The sequence below is a fragment of the Penaeus chinensis genome, chromosome 14, assembly GCF_019202785.1.
Source record: "Penaeus chinensis breed Huanghai No. 1 chromosome 14, ASM1920278v2, whole genome shotgun sequence".
In the NCBI taxonomy this organism is placed as follows: domain Eukaryota; kingdom Metazoa; phylum Arthropoda; class Malacostraca; order Decapoda; family Penaeidae; genus Penaeus; species Penaeus chinensis.
The window spans coordinates 16,328,683-16,344,230 of NC_061832.1; the positions used below are offsets into that span (position 1 = coordinate 16,328,683).

General features: G+C 40.8%; 1 protein-coding gene across 5 annotated transcripts in view; it reads left to right on the forward strand.

Moving 5' to 3' along the window:
* The window catches only part of LOC125032138 (hemocyte protein-glutamine gamma-glutamyltransferase-like), a 122,186-nt gene extending 107,170 nt beyond the window's left edge, over nucleotides 1-15,016 (forward strand). For 4 of the 5 annotated variants that reach the window (XM_047623177.1, XM_047623176.1, XM_047623174.1 and 1 more), the window contains 13 exons: nucleotides 8,432-8,550; nucleotides 8,990-9,196; nucleotides 9,335-9,465; nucleotides 9,661-9,802; nucleotides 9,919-10,145; nucleotides 10,433-10,610; nucleotides 10,828-11,082; nucleotides 11,250-11,431; nucleotides 11,637-11,876; nucleotides 12,193-12,333; nucleotides 12,611-12,766; nucleotides 13,395-13,534; nucleotides 13,768-15,016. In XM_047623177.1, coding sequence (XP_047479133.1) covers nucleotides 8,432-8,550; nucleotides 8,990-9,196; nucleotides 9,335-9,465; nucleotides 9,661-9,802; nucleotides 9,919-10,145; nucleotides 10,433-10,610; nucleotides 10,828-11,082; nucleotides 11,250-11,431; nucleotides 11,637-11,876; nucleotides 12,193-12,333; nucleotides 12,611-12,766; nucleotides 13,395-13,534; nucleotides 13,768-13,915 — 2,266 coding nt within the window. In that variant the 3' untranslated portion in view covers nucleotides 13,916-15,016. Of the gene's footprint in view, nucleotides 1-4,022; nucleotides 4,163-8,431; nucleotides 8,551-8,989; nucleotides 9,197-9,334; nucleotides 9,466-9,660; nucleotides 9,803-9,918; nucleotides 10,146-10,432; nucleotides 10,611-10,827; nucleotides 11,083-11,249; nucleotides 11,432-11,636; nucleotides 11,877-12,192; nucleotides 12,334-12,610; nucleotides 12,767-13,394; nucleotides 13,535-13,767 lie in introns of those variants that run through there. The other variant, XM_047623178.1, reaches the window with a different exon arrangement.
* Nucleotides 15,017-15,548: the final 532 nt, after the last annotated feature.

Here is a 15,548-nt window from a genome sequence, read left to right on the forward strand (position 1 = left end):
ATATAGAGTATATGCAGTTAAGCATATGCGTATGTACGTATGTATCTTTGTATGATGAATTTATGCGTGCGTGCGGATACACGAACCTTTAACAGAAGGAGAGGGAGAAGGAGAGAAAGAAGCAACAGGGGAGAAAGGAAGAAAATGAGAAGGAAAGGAAAGGGAGAATGAAAGGTATAGGTAATGAGAGAGATAAACAAAAGTGTGAGAGGGAAATAGTGAGCGAGAGAAGACAGAGAAATAAGGACAGAGATAACCAACGAAAACAGAGATAAAATAAACACAGATTAATATATCATTGATACAGTTACACCCACGCCCTCGCAGTTTCACTTAGTGTACACTCATGCGGACACCTACATCGACATGTGTACACTCTCGCCTATGTGTACAAGAAGGGCTATATTAGGATAGATCTTGACAGACACTAACGCTTCCGTGCACTTACCGGATGTGACGTCATTCTTTCCTGATGGTTGTTAGTCAAGGTACCTGTTTGTGTACGTGTTGTTACCCTTATGGTTTGTGTATTTGATGTGGATACGGTGTCCCTGTTATCGGTTATGTGGCACCTGTTTGAGGGTTATATAGTTGTTACACCTGTGTTTGGGTTGTGCTGGTCAGTGCACCTGTTTTTGGTGTTTTGTTTTGCTTGTTAAGAGTTGTGTAGTGGATGCACCTGTTTTTGGGTTGCATAGTTGTTACACCTGTCGTGGAATGTGCTAGTCAATGCACCTGTTTTAGCGTGTCTGGTACTGATGTAGGTCGCTTTCTTTTTTTTTTTTTTTTTTTTTTTTTTGCGTAGTGTGTAAATGCACCTGTTTTAGCTTTCTACAGCTGATACATTGGCTTTTGCTTGTTTAACGGTTCTGTGTAGACGTTACAGCTGCTCTGTTTTTTGTTTTTTTTTATAGACAATATACGTAAATATTTTTTGCACTTGTTTATTTACGGTATTGGTATCTTTTGTCTCCTAAGGCCTATATTCCTTTCTTTCGCTGTACACTGTGTGGGACATCAAGGTTAGCTATTTTTCCAGTAACAAGTGATATGCACTGATAAACGGTGGTAAGAATAGGGTCTAAATGAATGAATGAGACACATATCTGAATTATCGATGACTTGGAAACTGATAAGGAAATCATGTTTATGCTTTAGATAGATAGGTAGATAGAGCAAGAGAAGGGGAAGGACGGAGGGAGAGGGAGAGGGAAGGAGAGGGAGAGGGAAGGAGAGGGAGAGGGAAGGAGAGGGAGAGGGAAGGAGAGGGAGAGGGAAGGAGAGGGAGAGGGAAGGAGAGGGAGAGGGAGAGGGAGAGGGAAGGAGAGGGAGAGAGAGAGAGAGAGAGAGAGAGAGAGAGAAGGAGAAGGAGAAGGAGAAGGAGAGGGAGAGGGAGAGGGAGAGGGAGAGGGAGAGGGAGAGAGAGAGAGAGAGAGAGAGAGGGAGAGGGAGAGAGAGAGAGGGGGGGGGGAGGGATACTCACAATATATATATATATATATATATATAGTATTGACCTAATTTTTGAGACCACCGACGGTTTCAATCAGTTTTCGTAGAATATTTATCTCAAAACGAAACCAGCTCATCATTTCCTAATTTCATTTGTGAAGATTATTAAAGACGTGGTAGAAATGACCAAAATATCTACCCTGTAGCAGCACGTCTTGGCATGCATCGAATATACCGGCTGGCCTTTTCTCTGATTGCTGGGGATTGTATGCCACATCTTCATCAGTCGTTTAGTTAGCTAAACTTTGTTAGTACATTTTACATGGCTTATCTCGTCTTCCATGTCCTTCCAGAAACATTCTATAGGATTTAAATCTGGATTATTTCTAGGCCAATGAATTTCCAAAGGGGTTTTAACACTTTTGGCTGCGTGATAGGGAACTCTATCATGCAGGGTATTTTGTAACTAATATATGTTTTCCATGAATGAATTTATTTCACTAAATTGTGTTTGAATCACATAGAAACGTAGCCAAAGGGAAGATTTAAATGAGATTTACCTTTTCTCAATCGCCTGATGTTCAATTCGCCATAGTTCTTCCCTACTTTGCTTGGATGACTTTGAGCTTTCTTGTATTTATATTTACAGGCATTCTGTCCTGTCTGGGAGAGGAGGAAGACTTTCTTCCAAAATTTCCTCTTCGATTGGGTTCATAGTTTTCCAAATTATCAAATTTTCTTATCACTTTTGCAATTAAAGTTTTGGAAACACCCACTTCCTCGGTTATATCCAGTTGGCTTACAGTAATATCTTGGAGATAAACAGAAAAATCCTTCCGACTCGTATCCTTTCCTCTACTCATGGTGCTTCAGTAGGCAGTCTTGATTCGATGGCAGAAGGGCTTGGTTTAGTTAGTGGTGACAGTGCATGTATTTGCTCATATAAGAAATAAAATCATAAGTCCGGGAACAGTGTTAACCCATTCGCCAAATGTAGCAAGAATACATGCCATGCCCACTGTAATACTTGTTTATTTATTGTATTTACATATAGATGGCTTTACAAGTTTTTAATCACCAAATAGCCAGTTATCAGAGCTACCTATCTCACCCGTTTACCCTTTTCCTTCACTTTAGGAAAGGGTCTTTTGTATCATTTCATTGTCTAAAATATTTTAATGACAATTTAATAATCATAACATCAATAACAATAATAACAGTATCGATAGCAATGGTATTAATAAGAAAAACACATTTTCCTGACAATTCAAGGAATGGGAAAATCAGGATCGGTAACTAGGGCCTACTGATAGACTCCTTGTCGGCTGCGCACATGTGGAGCCATCTGTATGGAACAAAATTCACCAAAAACTACTGGGGACAGAACATAAATCCGGGGCGAATGGGTTAAGGGTCACATGTCAGTTGTGACACTTTGTGAGGAAACAAACGAACGCTACTAAAACCTCCCAACTAACGGTCATCACTTTTTTTTAGATGAATTAGGAAAATTTAAATACTACAGAGGCTAATTTATTCAAAACAATAAACAGGAATGATAATTTTCACTGCATGTACAATCTCTCTAAAGAGAGATGAAAAATACAATATCCGGAGTTGGTCTCAATAATTATATCAGTACTGTGCATATATATATATATACCTATATAAATACAATATATATGAAATATAATATCTATATATCATATATGATAATTTGTATATATTAGACATATATATATAATATATATATTACATATATGTATTATATATATTATATATAATACATATATAATATATAATACATATATAATATATAATACATATATACTATATATACATATATATATACATATATATATATATTCATATATATATATATATATATATATATATATATATATATATATGCATATGCATACATGTACGTACGTATATACCTGTGTATGAGTATTGTACGCGCGCCTCTCACTGTGTGCATATGCTTTTATGTAAAGTGGGCGTAAAAGAGAGAAATAATTAAGAGAGAGAGAGAGAGAGAGAGAGAGAGAGAGAGAGAGAGAGAGAGAGAGAGAGAGAGAGAGAGAGAGAGAGAGAGAGAGAGAGAAATAGATCAATAGACAGATATTCCTCCTGCATCACATCTATAAATACGGCGACAATCACAGCCTTCCAAGCACCCGTGACGTCAACGAAAGCCCGAAAGGTAAACAAACAAAAATCTATTAATAGCGCCACGCGGCTGGCACTCCATTCACGAAAAAAAGACGGCTTCGGCTGGAGGGCGTCACACACACACCACTTCCGGAGGGTACGTTGAGTGACGCGCCTTCTTCTGTAGTAATATCCTGACGATGAGTAAAAGACGCCACGGAGAATTCGGCCGTGACGCGCCCGGACTCCAGACGCGTAAGAACTGACTTCAGAATGTTCCTCCGTGGTTTTCCGCGGTACTGTCCCTGACCACGCTCTTCTTTTCGGAAGAGAGGGAGGAGGAGAAGGAGGAGGAGAGGAAATGGAGAGAGGGAGGGAGGGGCATAGCTAGCGGGGAGGAGGGGGGTAAAGGAGGTCTTATAAATACTCAAGACTTTCGCCGGTGAAGCTCAGTTCATTGAGGAAGAGCGAACGAGTGCTACAAGGCAGCTTACGGTTATAAACGAACGCTTGACTCACTTGTATTACTGTTATAAGCGACCGAGCAGCAAAACAGGTACAGTCTTGCTTTTCGTGTTTTTTTCTTGTTTTTTTTTTGTGATTTATCTTGTTTTCTTATTTTAACAAGAGAGTGCTTATTATTTTCTCAACTCTTTCTTTCATACAAGTGTTTATATTTGTTGTTATCAGTGTTTACAGTGAACATGACCGATCACAATATTGATACAAAAGTTGTAAGAATCAGTGCTGACAATATTCAAGATACATTTATTCGTTCACAAACGAATTACACTTTTTATTAAAATGATTTATCGTGTTATTAATCGAAAATAAATGAAAGAAAAGGATGACAATGATAATTATAGTGATAAAAAATGTTAACTATGATGTCCACGACAGTGATAACAGTCGTAATAAAGATAACGAGAGTAATAGTAATAACAATAGTGATGATAAGGATAACATTGATAATAGTGATGATGATACTGATAATCATAATTATGATAATAATAATGATAGTAGTAATAATAATGATAATAATAACGATAATTATAATGGTTACTTTAATGATGACAGTATCAATAACATATTAATGATAATGAAAGTGTGCTTAATCATAGTGAGAGTAGTAGCAGTGAAATAGTACTAATTGTAGTAGCAATTGAAACAGTGCCATTATACCATTTACCATAATAACAATAATAAATAATAATAATATAATAATAATAATAATTATTATTATTATTGTTATTATTATTGTTATTATTATTGTTATTGTTATTATTATTATTATTGTTATTATTGTTATTATTGTTATTATTATTGTTATTATTATTGTTATTATTATTGTTATTATTATTGTTATTATTATTGTTATTATTATTGTTATTATTATTGTTATTATTATTGTTATTATTATTGTTATTATTATTGTTATTATTATTGTTATTATTATTGTTATTATTATTGTTATTATTATTGTTATTATTATTGTTATTATTATTGTTATTATTATTGTTATCATTATTATCATTATTATCATTATTATCATTATCATTATCATTATTATCATTATCATTATCATTATTATTATTAACAAACCAGTCGAGTTACTGACGTCACAGAAATGGTGACATTATCCTCGAGATATTATTACCTTCGAGAGAACGCTTCGAGTTGGTGGAAAACCCATAGCCTAGACAAACAAACAAACAAATTCGAAGCTAATTGTATCGTTCATTCCTGCGGTCGTGTTTCGGCATCCGGGAGGTCGTGTGTGTGGTCGTCGGCGGTCGTCAGGTGCTGTGTGGATGGTCGTGGAATTTGAGAATCGAATGGATAGTGGGTGGATTTATGCGGAGACATGGCTCCACCCACGCGGATCACACGGGAACACGCACATACGTAGATATAAAGATACGTTCGTTGACACACGCACACACACAAACAAACACGCGCGCATAGATAGAGTGATAGATATACACATACCGGTATATACAAATACAGTGTATACACTCATACGCCTAAATTTATCTCTTCCTATAAGGATCCTCTCTCTCTCTCACACACACACACACACACACACACACACACACACACACACACACACACACACACACACACACACACACACACACACACAAATAAATACAACACAAACACAAACAAACACAACACAACACAAACAAACACAACACAAACACAAACAAACACAACACAAACAAACACAACACAAACACAAACAAACACAACACAAACAAACACAACACAACACAAACACAACACAAAACACAAACAAACATAACACAAACATAGATATACAAATACATAGCCACATACACTTGCACATTTACGACAAACTTCCTCTACCTGTTCGTTACGCCTGCCTCTCCATGCCGGAAGTTTCTGTCAGCCACGATGTATATGACCCCCCCCCCCCCCCACCCTCTCCCTTATTTTAAAGACAGCGGCTGACAACCATTGGCATGCCATGGGCGGGTGAGGGCCAGACATGGCACTGGCAACAGAAGACGTGTACGGCAGTTGCAGGAGACGGAAATACACAGAAAGGGGGAGGGGGAGGGGAAGGGGAAGGGGAAAGGGGAGGGGACGTGCTCAGGGAAACCCCAACGTGCACAGGCTTTCAGGATCGGATGTGGAAGTTTTAAGGTTTTATTTTCGGAAAGGGCTACGGTGTGGGGGGGGGGGGGGGGGGGGGGAGGTATGTCAGTGCTTGTGAGGAAATGTAGGAAAGGCTGCTTGAGGATAAGTTAAGGCGTGGTGTCCTGATTCGTCGCTTATACACATATTTGCCCACGCACGCAAATGCACACACATGCACGCACACACACACACACACACACACACACACACACACACACACACACACACACACACACACACGTGAATATGAATGAGGAGTAAGTGGTTTCGTGAGTGTGAATCTGTTGAAGTGCGTGTAAAACCGTCTTTGCTTCATCCCTAACGATTTTATGGCAACAAGACGCCCGTGACACGAACATATTTCTGCCTTAGACTACAGGTGCTCCCTTTGCCAAAATCCTCAAGTAGTGAGGGAGTGAGAGGTGGGTGGAGGGGGGGGGGGAGAAGGGGGGATAATCAACGTTGGTGAATTAACTTCATAAATTCGTGTTTTATCTCGACCGTGAACTTCTTCTTCAAGCCTCGTTAATGCAAAACGAAGCGGGCATTGGCCTCGGAGAGATCTTGTCCTTGGCAGGGTGGCGAGGGCGTCAAAACGAACCGGCCTTTGCTTAGGTTGGAAGGGAAGGGGCAACAGGGTGACAAGGTAGGGTAGGGTAGGGTAGTGTATGTGCATTCTTGGCACCTACCTAAGCATAGTGACGGCACCCGGTGGCACAGTGCCCTGCCCTTCCCCAAAGTTACCGTGATTAGATTGTAGTTTAGTGCCGAGGAAAAAGCATTAACCTCGGTCGTCTGGTTGCTGCGTTTGAAGTCAACGGCTTCTGAGTGTCTGGCCGAAAAATTGGCCTGACTTCGGATACGTGAAAACAGATTCTTACTGCATAGTTATTAAAAACTGAAATTTGTGGAATGTCTACAAGTGGAAAAAAAATTCTGTAGTCATTATTCCTTTAAGCTCGAGAACATACGAAACTTATTTTAGATGAAATATTGAAGAATGGAGATACTGAATGACTGAGAGATGATACATTTGCGGAGGGTTCTCAACTTTTTGAACAATTAAATATCTAGTTATACTTTAGATTAGAAAATATACGATACTTATCACAAGGTGAAGAAAAAATAAAATTTGGAGAAAGGGATAATACAAAACGAAACAACTCAAACAGCAAACAAAACAAAAAAAGTCGATAACGGTAAAAAAACATAACGGTAAAGAAAAAGCAAAGAAACACACACACACACACACATACACACACACACACACACACACACACACACACACACACACACACACACACACACACACACACACACACACACTAAAAATAACAACCTCACCACCAACAAAAACAGCAAGTATTCGTTAACGATACACGTAACAGAAAAAAAAACAGATAACATTAATGCCCAGCTCCACCCGAATCTCGCCGCTTTACTTACGCCCGTGATATGAGACTCAGAAATACCGCGTTGTTGCCGCCGGCGTCAAGTTCGCCCCCCCCCCCCCCCCCTCGCGGCCAAACGGGTCACGCGGCAAGAGGGAGGCAGGGGGGGCTGCCTCAAGGTCAAACGCAGGTCAGCGCCCTCACTCGGATTCTGGTCTCGCTACTCTTTTAATCTAATGCAGGGAGGGGGTTTAAATCACAAATGCGCGCACACACGCACATACACATACATGTATATATTTACAAGTTTATGTGTTTTAAAGTTGCTGATATTTTTGGCTGGTGACTGACATGGTTAAAACTGCGAAATGGCTTGTTTTTTTTTGTTTTTTTTCAGTAACATATACATTTTACCTTTACTTCACAATTTGGACATAGACGTATTGAACCAGAAATATTTTTTTTTATTTTATGTCTGAAGAAATTTGACATTAGGATTATATGTGTTAACCTTTATCTCCCCCCATGACTAAACGTTGAACTTACCATTTACTGTAAACCTGTCTTTAAGTAAATACACCTTTCCAATTTAGATAGTAATCTAAATATACAGTTTAATTAACAAAAGGATTATTTCTCTGAATTTCAGTTTAGTTTCGATCCAAATTTGATTTCAATTTCCCAATCCATCATATGCCCTTTAGTTCTAATTGAATTAAAATTTCCCATTCCATCATATCCCTAATTTCAATTTTCCATTCCATCAACAGAGGAATCATGTCTCGCAACCGCAACGGAACCGACTACAACAACTGGCTGAACAGTCTGCGAGCTGACTACTCTCGCAGCTTCAATCGACGCAGGCGAGACGAAAATGAAGCCGACAAACGTAAGTCGAGCTTGAAAGAGATGAATGGACGTGTTGACATTCCATTCATAACGTTGATTTACATGGGTATGAATGGGGACGGGAGTATGGGAAGCGCCGTCTCGGTCTGGGTCTCGTTTTCCATTCATTTCGTATCGGAGTGAAATATGTCTGGCACTAGGACCTATTTCTCGATACTGACTGGATTGAAAGATGCCCTTGCACGGTTCTTTTTGGGTATTCGATGAATTGAGTGATACGCTGGTATTATTCATTCTGGGTATTGATAATAGTGAAGGATTTCTTAAATACTGTTTTATCTGGTATTGGTGACCTCGCCCCACTTGCTCAAGATGTTCCCTATCATGATGCATAACTGTATGAATTAATCTTGACCTAAATTATACAAAACACTGATTTGGGAAAAATAACTGACCTAGCCTCCTTTCTTCAATTCCAGCTCCTGCTTCCGCTAACAACGTCGAACGCGCTCACTGGTACATCAAGGACAATGCCAAGACCCACAAGACCATCAAGTACGACCTTGTGCACGACGAGACGGAGCCCAAGCCCATCCTCCGTCGTGGCCAGACCTTCTACCTGGCCCTCAGGTTCAAGGAGAACTTCGACGTGAAAAAGGATCGTATTCTCTTGCACTTCAATTTCGGTAGGTTCTGCCTCAGGGTCGTTTAAAGAGTTCAGGTTTCTCAGATTATGATTATCGGATATCATCTTCATTATCCTATGGGGATTCTAAGGATGTTCCAGTAACAACAGTCACTATATGGCCACGTTCTCTTGACAGGCCACAAGCCCTCGGTCCAAAAGGGCACCAAGGCAATTATCCCAGTGCAGAACGACAAGTTCACCAAGACCAAGGACGACTGGGACTGCCGCATCGACCCTGGAACCCGTGGCCGTGATCTGGTCCTCCAGGTGAGTTCTGTGAAATATTTCAAGGCTTATTTCTCAGTTACAATGTTTGCTGGTATTTGTTGTGAGTCAGAAGTATTCAGCAACATCGACATCACATTAAGAAAGAATAAAATGTTCAAGTCAAATTCACTGAAAGCTCAGATGTAGCGACTGTTCTTTTATGCATCCGAAGTAAGACTCGTGACTGGATTTCAGGTGTACATTCCTGCCTCCGCAATGGTGGGAATCTGGAGGCTCGAAGTCCGCTGTGGCCTCCAGGACACGAGTCAGGGGCAGGGACAGAACATCTACAATGACGAGACTGACTGCTACATCCTCTTCAACCCCTGGTGCAAAGGTAATTACTCCCTTGGGTTTGCAGTCGTCGTGTATGTAGTCCTTGTTAGGAAATTTGACCTTTTGTTACAAAAGAGTTCTTTATGCTTTACATTTCCTCATATTTCTTATCACCAGATGACAATGTGTACCTCGATGACGACGATAAGCGGGAGGAGTATGTGGTAAACGACAAGGGCAAGGTTTACGTGGGACCCTTCAACCGCTCCCGTGGACGCCCCTGGGTCTTCGGCCAGTTCGACGACGTGGCTCTCCCCGTTGCCGTGTATATCCTCGAGCTGAGCCGCATCGCCGACAGTGAGCGAGGAAACGCCGTCCGGGTGGTGCGAGGCATCTCCGCAGGGGTGAGTTCTCCTTGCAAAATTGTTGGAAAGGAGGGCACTTAAGTCCTTAAGCCGTAGGAAAAAAGACCTTTTAAGGTCTTATATTTGAGAAATGGTTTCAGTGTTAAAAGAAAAAATATATATAGCACCATTTTAGAAAATGGATTTATTCTATGTTTCATATGAGCATAAGACGGACAGGGAAATCTGGGATAATTCTATTGTAAGCAGGCCCAAGAATCAATGAAACTAAATTTTTCATTTCTTCACTTGTAAAATGGTAGAACTAACACATGGATCCATCTCAGGTTAACGACTCTGATGAAGGAGGCATCTTGGAGGGTCGTTGGGACGGGGAGTACGGAGACGGCGTGGCGCCCTACAAGTGGACTGGCAGTGTGAGGATTCTGGAGGAGTATGTAAAGAATGGCTACAAGCCTGTCAAGTACGGCCAGTGCTGGGTCTTCTCAGCTCTTGTTACCACAGGTATGATGTGCATGTATATAGGCACTATCATGTATGTTTATAGCCAAAGCTGTCTGCTTGTGTGTTTGTTCAATCTTGATGGTAATATGATAGTTGGCTCTTCATTATCAGGAGCTAAATCCAATAAAAATAGGACAGATTGTTGGTCGATTTAGACAAATAAAGAGACAGGTAGGTATATAGCTAGATACAAACATCCTGACCTCTCTATCCTCAGTGTGCCGCGCCCTTGGCATTCCCTGCCGCTCCGTCACGAACTTCGTCTCTGCTCACGACACGAACTCCTCCTTGACCATCGACAAATTCTTCACGTCCGACGGCGAGGAGCTCGAGGGCGGCCCCGACGGCGAGAACTGGGACTCCATCTGGAACTTCCACGTGTGGAATGATGTGTGGATGGCCCGCCCTGACCTTCCTCCAGGCTATGGTGGCTGGCAGGCGATCGACGCGACGCCACAGGAGGAGAGCGAGTGTGAGTACCTGCTGTAGTTCAAGGTATTTTTTGTGAGTGATATAACTTTTCTGTAGAGTGAGATTCATTGCTGTGGCAACTCTTGCTACCAGAGAAGGATTAATGTCCTTGATATTTAAAGGAAATCCCTAATTTGCCTCTAATCATGCCTTCCTTACTGTCAACAGTGAAGATGCAGTGCGGCCCTGTGTCCCTGGAAGCCGTGAGAAGGGGAGACATTGGCTTGAGCTACGATGCGCCCTTCGTGTTCGCTGAAGTGAACGCCGACGTCATGCACTGGGCGGAAGACCCTGAGAGCGACTGGGGTTGGAGTAGGATGAAGATGAACAAGTACCACGTCGGCCGCTCGGTTCGTTCATGCGCTGTTCAGATGTAGTTCAATTTTCGTCTGACTGAAATGTTCTTTCTGACTGTTTTGTTTTTTTTCTTCTTGTAACGGAAACAGAATATTTTCTTTAGTAGTTTGTAAGCAAGGTAAATCCCGTGAACATAATCATCATTATCCTAAATAACACAGAATTCGTTATTCTTATCAACAACCCTTCCCCCTCCAGATCCTGACGAAGGCCTGCGGAAAGGACGACGACTTCGGCGACACGGACCGCGAGGAGCTCCTCAACAGCTACAAGAACCCTGAGAACTCTGTGGCGGAGCGGCTGGCCATCCACAATGCCGTGCGAGGATGCCGTCGGGCTCAGCAGTACTACGAGTACAAGCCCGGACAGAAGGACGATGTCTTCTTCGACCTCACAGACATCGACAAGATCACTGTCGGGCAGGAGTTCAAGGTTCAGGTGAGGCATTTTATTTCGCTTTTTCCTAAGGGATCAGTGCTCCTGGTTAGTGTTCATAACTTTTAGGAATTTAAGCTATTTGAATCGTATGCGTTCTACAGAATTCACAATATGTTTTGCTGTCAATGGGCATCACTATTTTTTTTTTTTTTTTGTCATTTATTACCCAGAACGTGAACGAGGAATACACATACATATACAAGCATAAGAAATACAAATGGATATACATCGGAATCTATATAGACACGAGGGAAATAGCATTGCCGATGAATCTGTTTCCAATCCCGAGTACTAATGAATCCATTCCTAATCCTAGGTGATGGTCCGCAATGACTCCGATGAACCAAGACAAGTCAGCGCCCATCTGACGGCTCGCTCAGTCTACTACACTGGTGTCACCGCTTCCCTTATCAAGAAAGCAGAGGGCAATTTCCAGCTGGGTCCCAAGCAGCAGCAGGTCAGCGCTAATTATTGCTTTCAGTTATAGCTTAATTAGGGTTGCTCCATAATATGTAATGTATTGATATGTCTCATATTTGCTTTTCAATTACGGGTTAATTCAATTTGAATGTTGATATCAATTACTCAGTAGGGAACACATCCAGGTAATTACCACAAATATTCAGCATTGCATTTCAGGATGAATATTGCTAACGTAAACTCCTTTTATATTCCCAATTGCCTGACACTGTGAGGACTGCAAATCACATCTGTAATTCGTCTTCCCACAACAGGAGGTAGCCCTGACGGTGACATACAGTGAGTACTGGAAGAAGATGGTCGAGCAATGTATGATGAAGATTTATGCCATCTGCCGTGTCCAAGAAACTGGCCAAACCTGGAGTGACGAAGATGACTTCACTGTAGAGAAACCCAAGCTTGACATCCAGGTAAGAGCTGACAGTGGCGCGTTGACGTTGATGTCGCGGGAGCTGCGGAGAGAGGGTACCGATTAGCGAAAAGGGAGAATGAGAAAATGCGTTTTATGTGAAAGGTGTGCTTGGAAAACCCTGGATTCTTTAATCATGGCTCGGGTCATCGAATTGGAAAATGAGTAGTGAAATAATGGAGATACCTTGATTAGGGTTTGGAATTGCAAGAAGAACAACGAAGGGAAGTACAGGAAAACAAGAATATGTCATATATTCTTGTATTTCGACATGAAATTCCACACGAGGGTACGAAATGCACGCTGGGTTTGGAGGCTGCTTCGTAGAGTCCAACAAAGTTCTTCTTTCCTTACTGGGTAGCGGGGTTTTATCTAGATAAAAAGGGCATCTACCTAAGTGTGTGAGGTAAAGGATGTGGGTGCAATGATTAATGAGCCAAAATAGAGGCATTTATGTTTGTACTTGAGTGAGTGCTCTTGCATATACGGTCATAACAGAGCAAGAACTATATCGTAAACCCATTTTTAAAAATATGTACGATTTCTGTTATAATCCAAGGCCCATATATCGTATATCCAATTTTAGGCATGTATTGACAATTATTAACAGATTTCACCTTTTTTTCCAGGTTGCCTCACAGCCGAAGGTCCGTGAGGCCTGCGAAGCAACATTCTCCTTCAAGAACCCGCTGGACATGCCTCTGACCAACTGCCATCTGAGTGTGGACGGAGCCGGTCTCATGCGCCCGAGGGCCATCGATATCAACACGTGAGTTCCTCTGCTGCTGACGCCATAATGGGGGAAAGGGGGCGTTTATATAATTTTCTGATTGCATGTGTGTGTGTAGGTCATATTCACACACAAAATAATATCAAACTTTAGGAAGAAAAAAATCTAAATTATTTTTTCCCATAGCCTTCTAGACTTCATTGAGAGTTACATCTTCATGATCAAATTCCCAAACGTCAGATCTTTATAACACGATTCCCTAACTTTGACAGCGAGGTGCCAGCCCACGGAGAGTTCACATACACTTTGAGGTTCCTGCCGCGCATCCACGGAGAGAGGAAGATCGTCGCCTCGTTCACAGCCAAGGAAATCTTCGACATCAACGGCACGAAGACTGTGGATGTCCTGAAGCGAGACTAAGAGAAAAACAAACAAAGGAACAAATGGACAATGGAGCTGGTTCGCTGGGCTCGGGAAGAGAAATTTGCAGCTCAAACTATAACAAATGAGTAGTTTGTTAATTTACAGAGTTAATGAGAAATAATGTGTAGCTCTTTTATTCGAGAAATTTGAAGGGGAAAATCATTTACATATATTTTAGGTTAAAAGAAGCGTCACATTCCAAATTGATTAAGACTAACAGAGCAGAATATATTTACCTTAATTATTATTTAATGATAACAAAGGCAGCTAGAAAAAAAATGAATACGTCCATTTTAAAGAGTAAAGCCTGACTTGTTTTTAACGCCAAAAAGAGAGACAATATAAACAGATATTTTTTCTTACAATCGCTCAATCCAGGAATACTATTTCACATAGTTTGTATTTTGGTTTAAACATTTTGAATTTCGAAATGTAATCACGCCAGACATAAGATCCATGTCTTGGTAAAAAATACATCAAGTTAACATAAACATAGATCTTATGTAGAAGCATCAATGTTTATAATATTTTCTTTTGAGTTAGTGAGAACTCAAACAATGGTTGAATGAAGCAATTTGATTCAATTTCTTATTATACACTTAAAATGTAGTGGATAAGGTTGCAACTCTTCAATACATTTACATTCAAAGTATATGGATATACATGTACCAAATACTAACACACATTTTCAGCATCATTTCGAACGTCATTAGCTAATCACTTTCTTTCGTGATGGAGAAACGGAAAGAAAAAAAATACATACAAACATTACATTCGTAGCCTATGTAGTTTATACCCTTGTTCATGAACCGAAAACATCGTGCCTTGTGATGGAGTGCCTGCAAAACATGTTGAGGACGCGTTAGGAAGTCTTGTGAAAGTTGCCAAATGTTTCTAGATCCATTAGAGATGGTTGTTTTGTTCGGTGCTTTGTGGCTTCGTCTCAATCACGTTTTCTACACGCAAATCTGTTTTAACTGATTAATTTTGTTGTGTGATCCTTTTTCTTAAGAAATTTTGAATATATGTTTTCTATATTCCAAATTATAGATAACTACCATGTTTCAGCATCTTTGATTAAAGATTTACATGTTTCCATTTTCTGATTTTATTTTCCTTCCCAGGAGGAGAGAGAACTAGAAAGAAAGAAGAAATGAGAGAGAGAGAGAGAGAGAGAGAGAGAGAGAGAGAGAGAGAGAGAGAGACAGAGACAGAGACAGAGACAGACAGAGAGAGAGAGAGACAGACAGAGAGAGAGAGAGAGAGAGAGAGAGAGAGAGAGAGAGAGAGACAGAGACAGAGACAGAGACAGACAGAGAGAGAGAGAGACAGACAGAGAGAGAGAGAGAGACAGAGAGAGAGAGAGAGAGAGAGAGAGAGAGAGAGAGAGAGAGAGAGAGAGAGAGAGAGAGAGAGAGAGAGCAGAAGGGGGAGGGGGGAAGAGAAAAAACACGGAGACGCAGAGAGAATAAGTCAATGCAATAATATGCATTCATCCTACAAAAGTGAATTAATTACCATATAAATATTTTTTAAACATTCTACATAATGATAAAGACAAAATAAATGAGGAACCAGCTGAGAGGCAACTACCTACCTCTGTGGAAATTACGCCCCCCCCCCCCCCCAT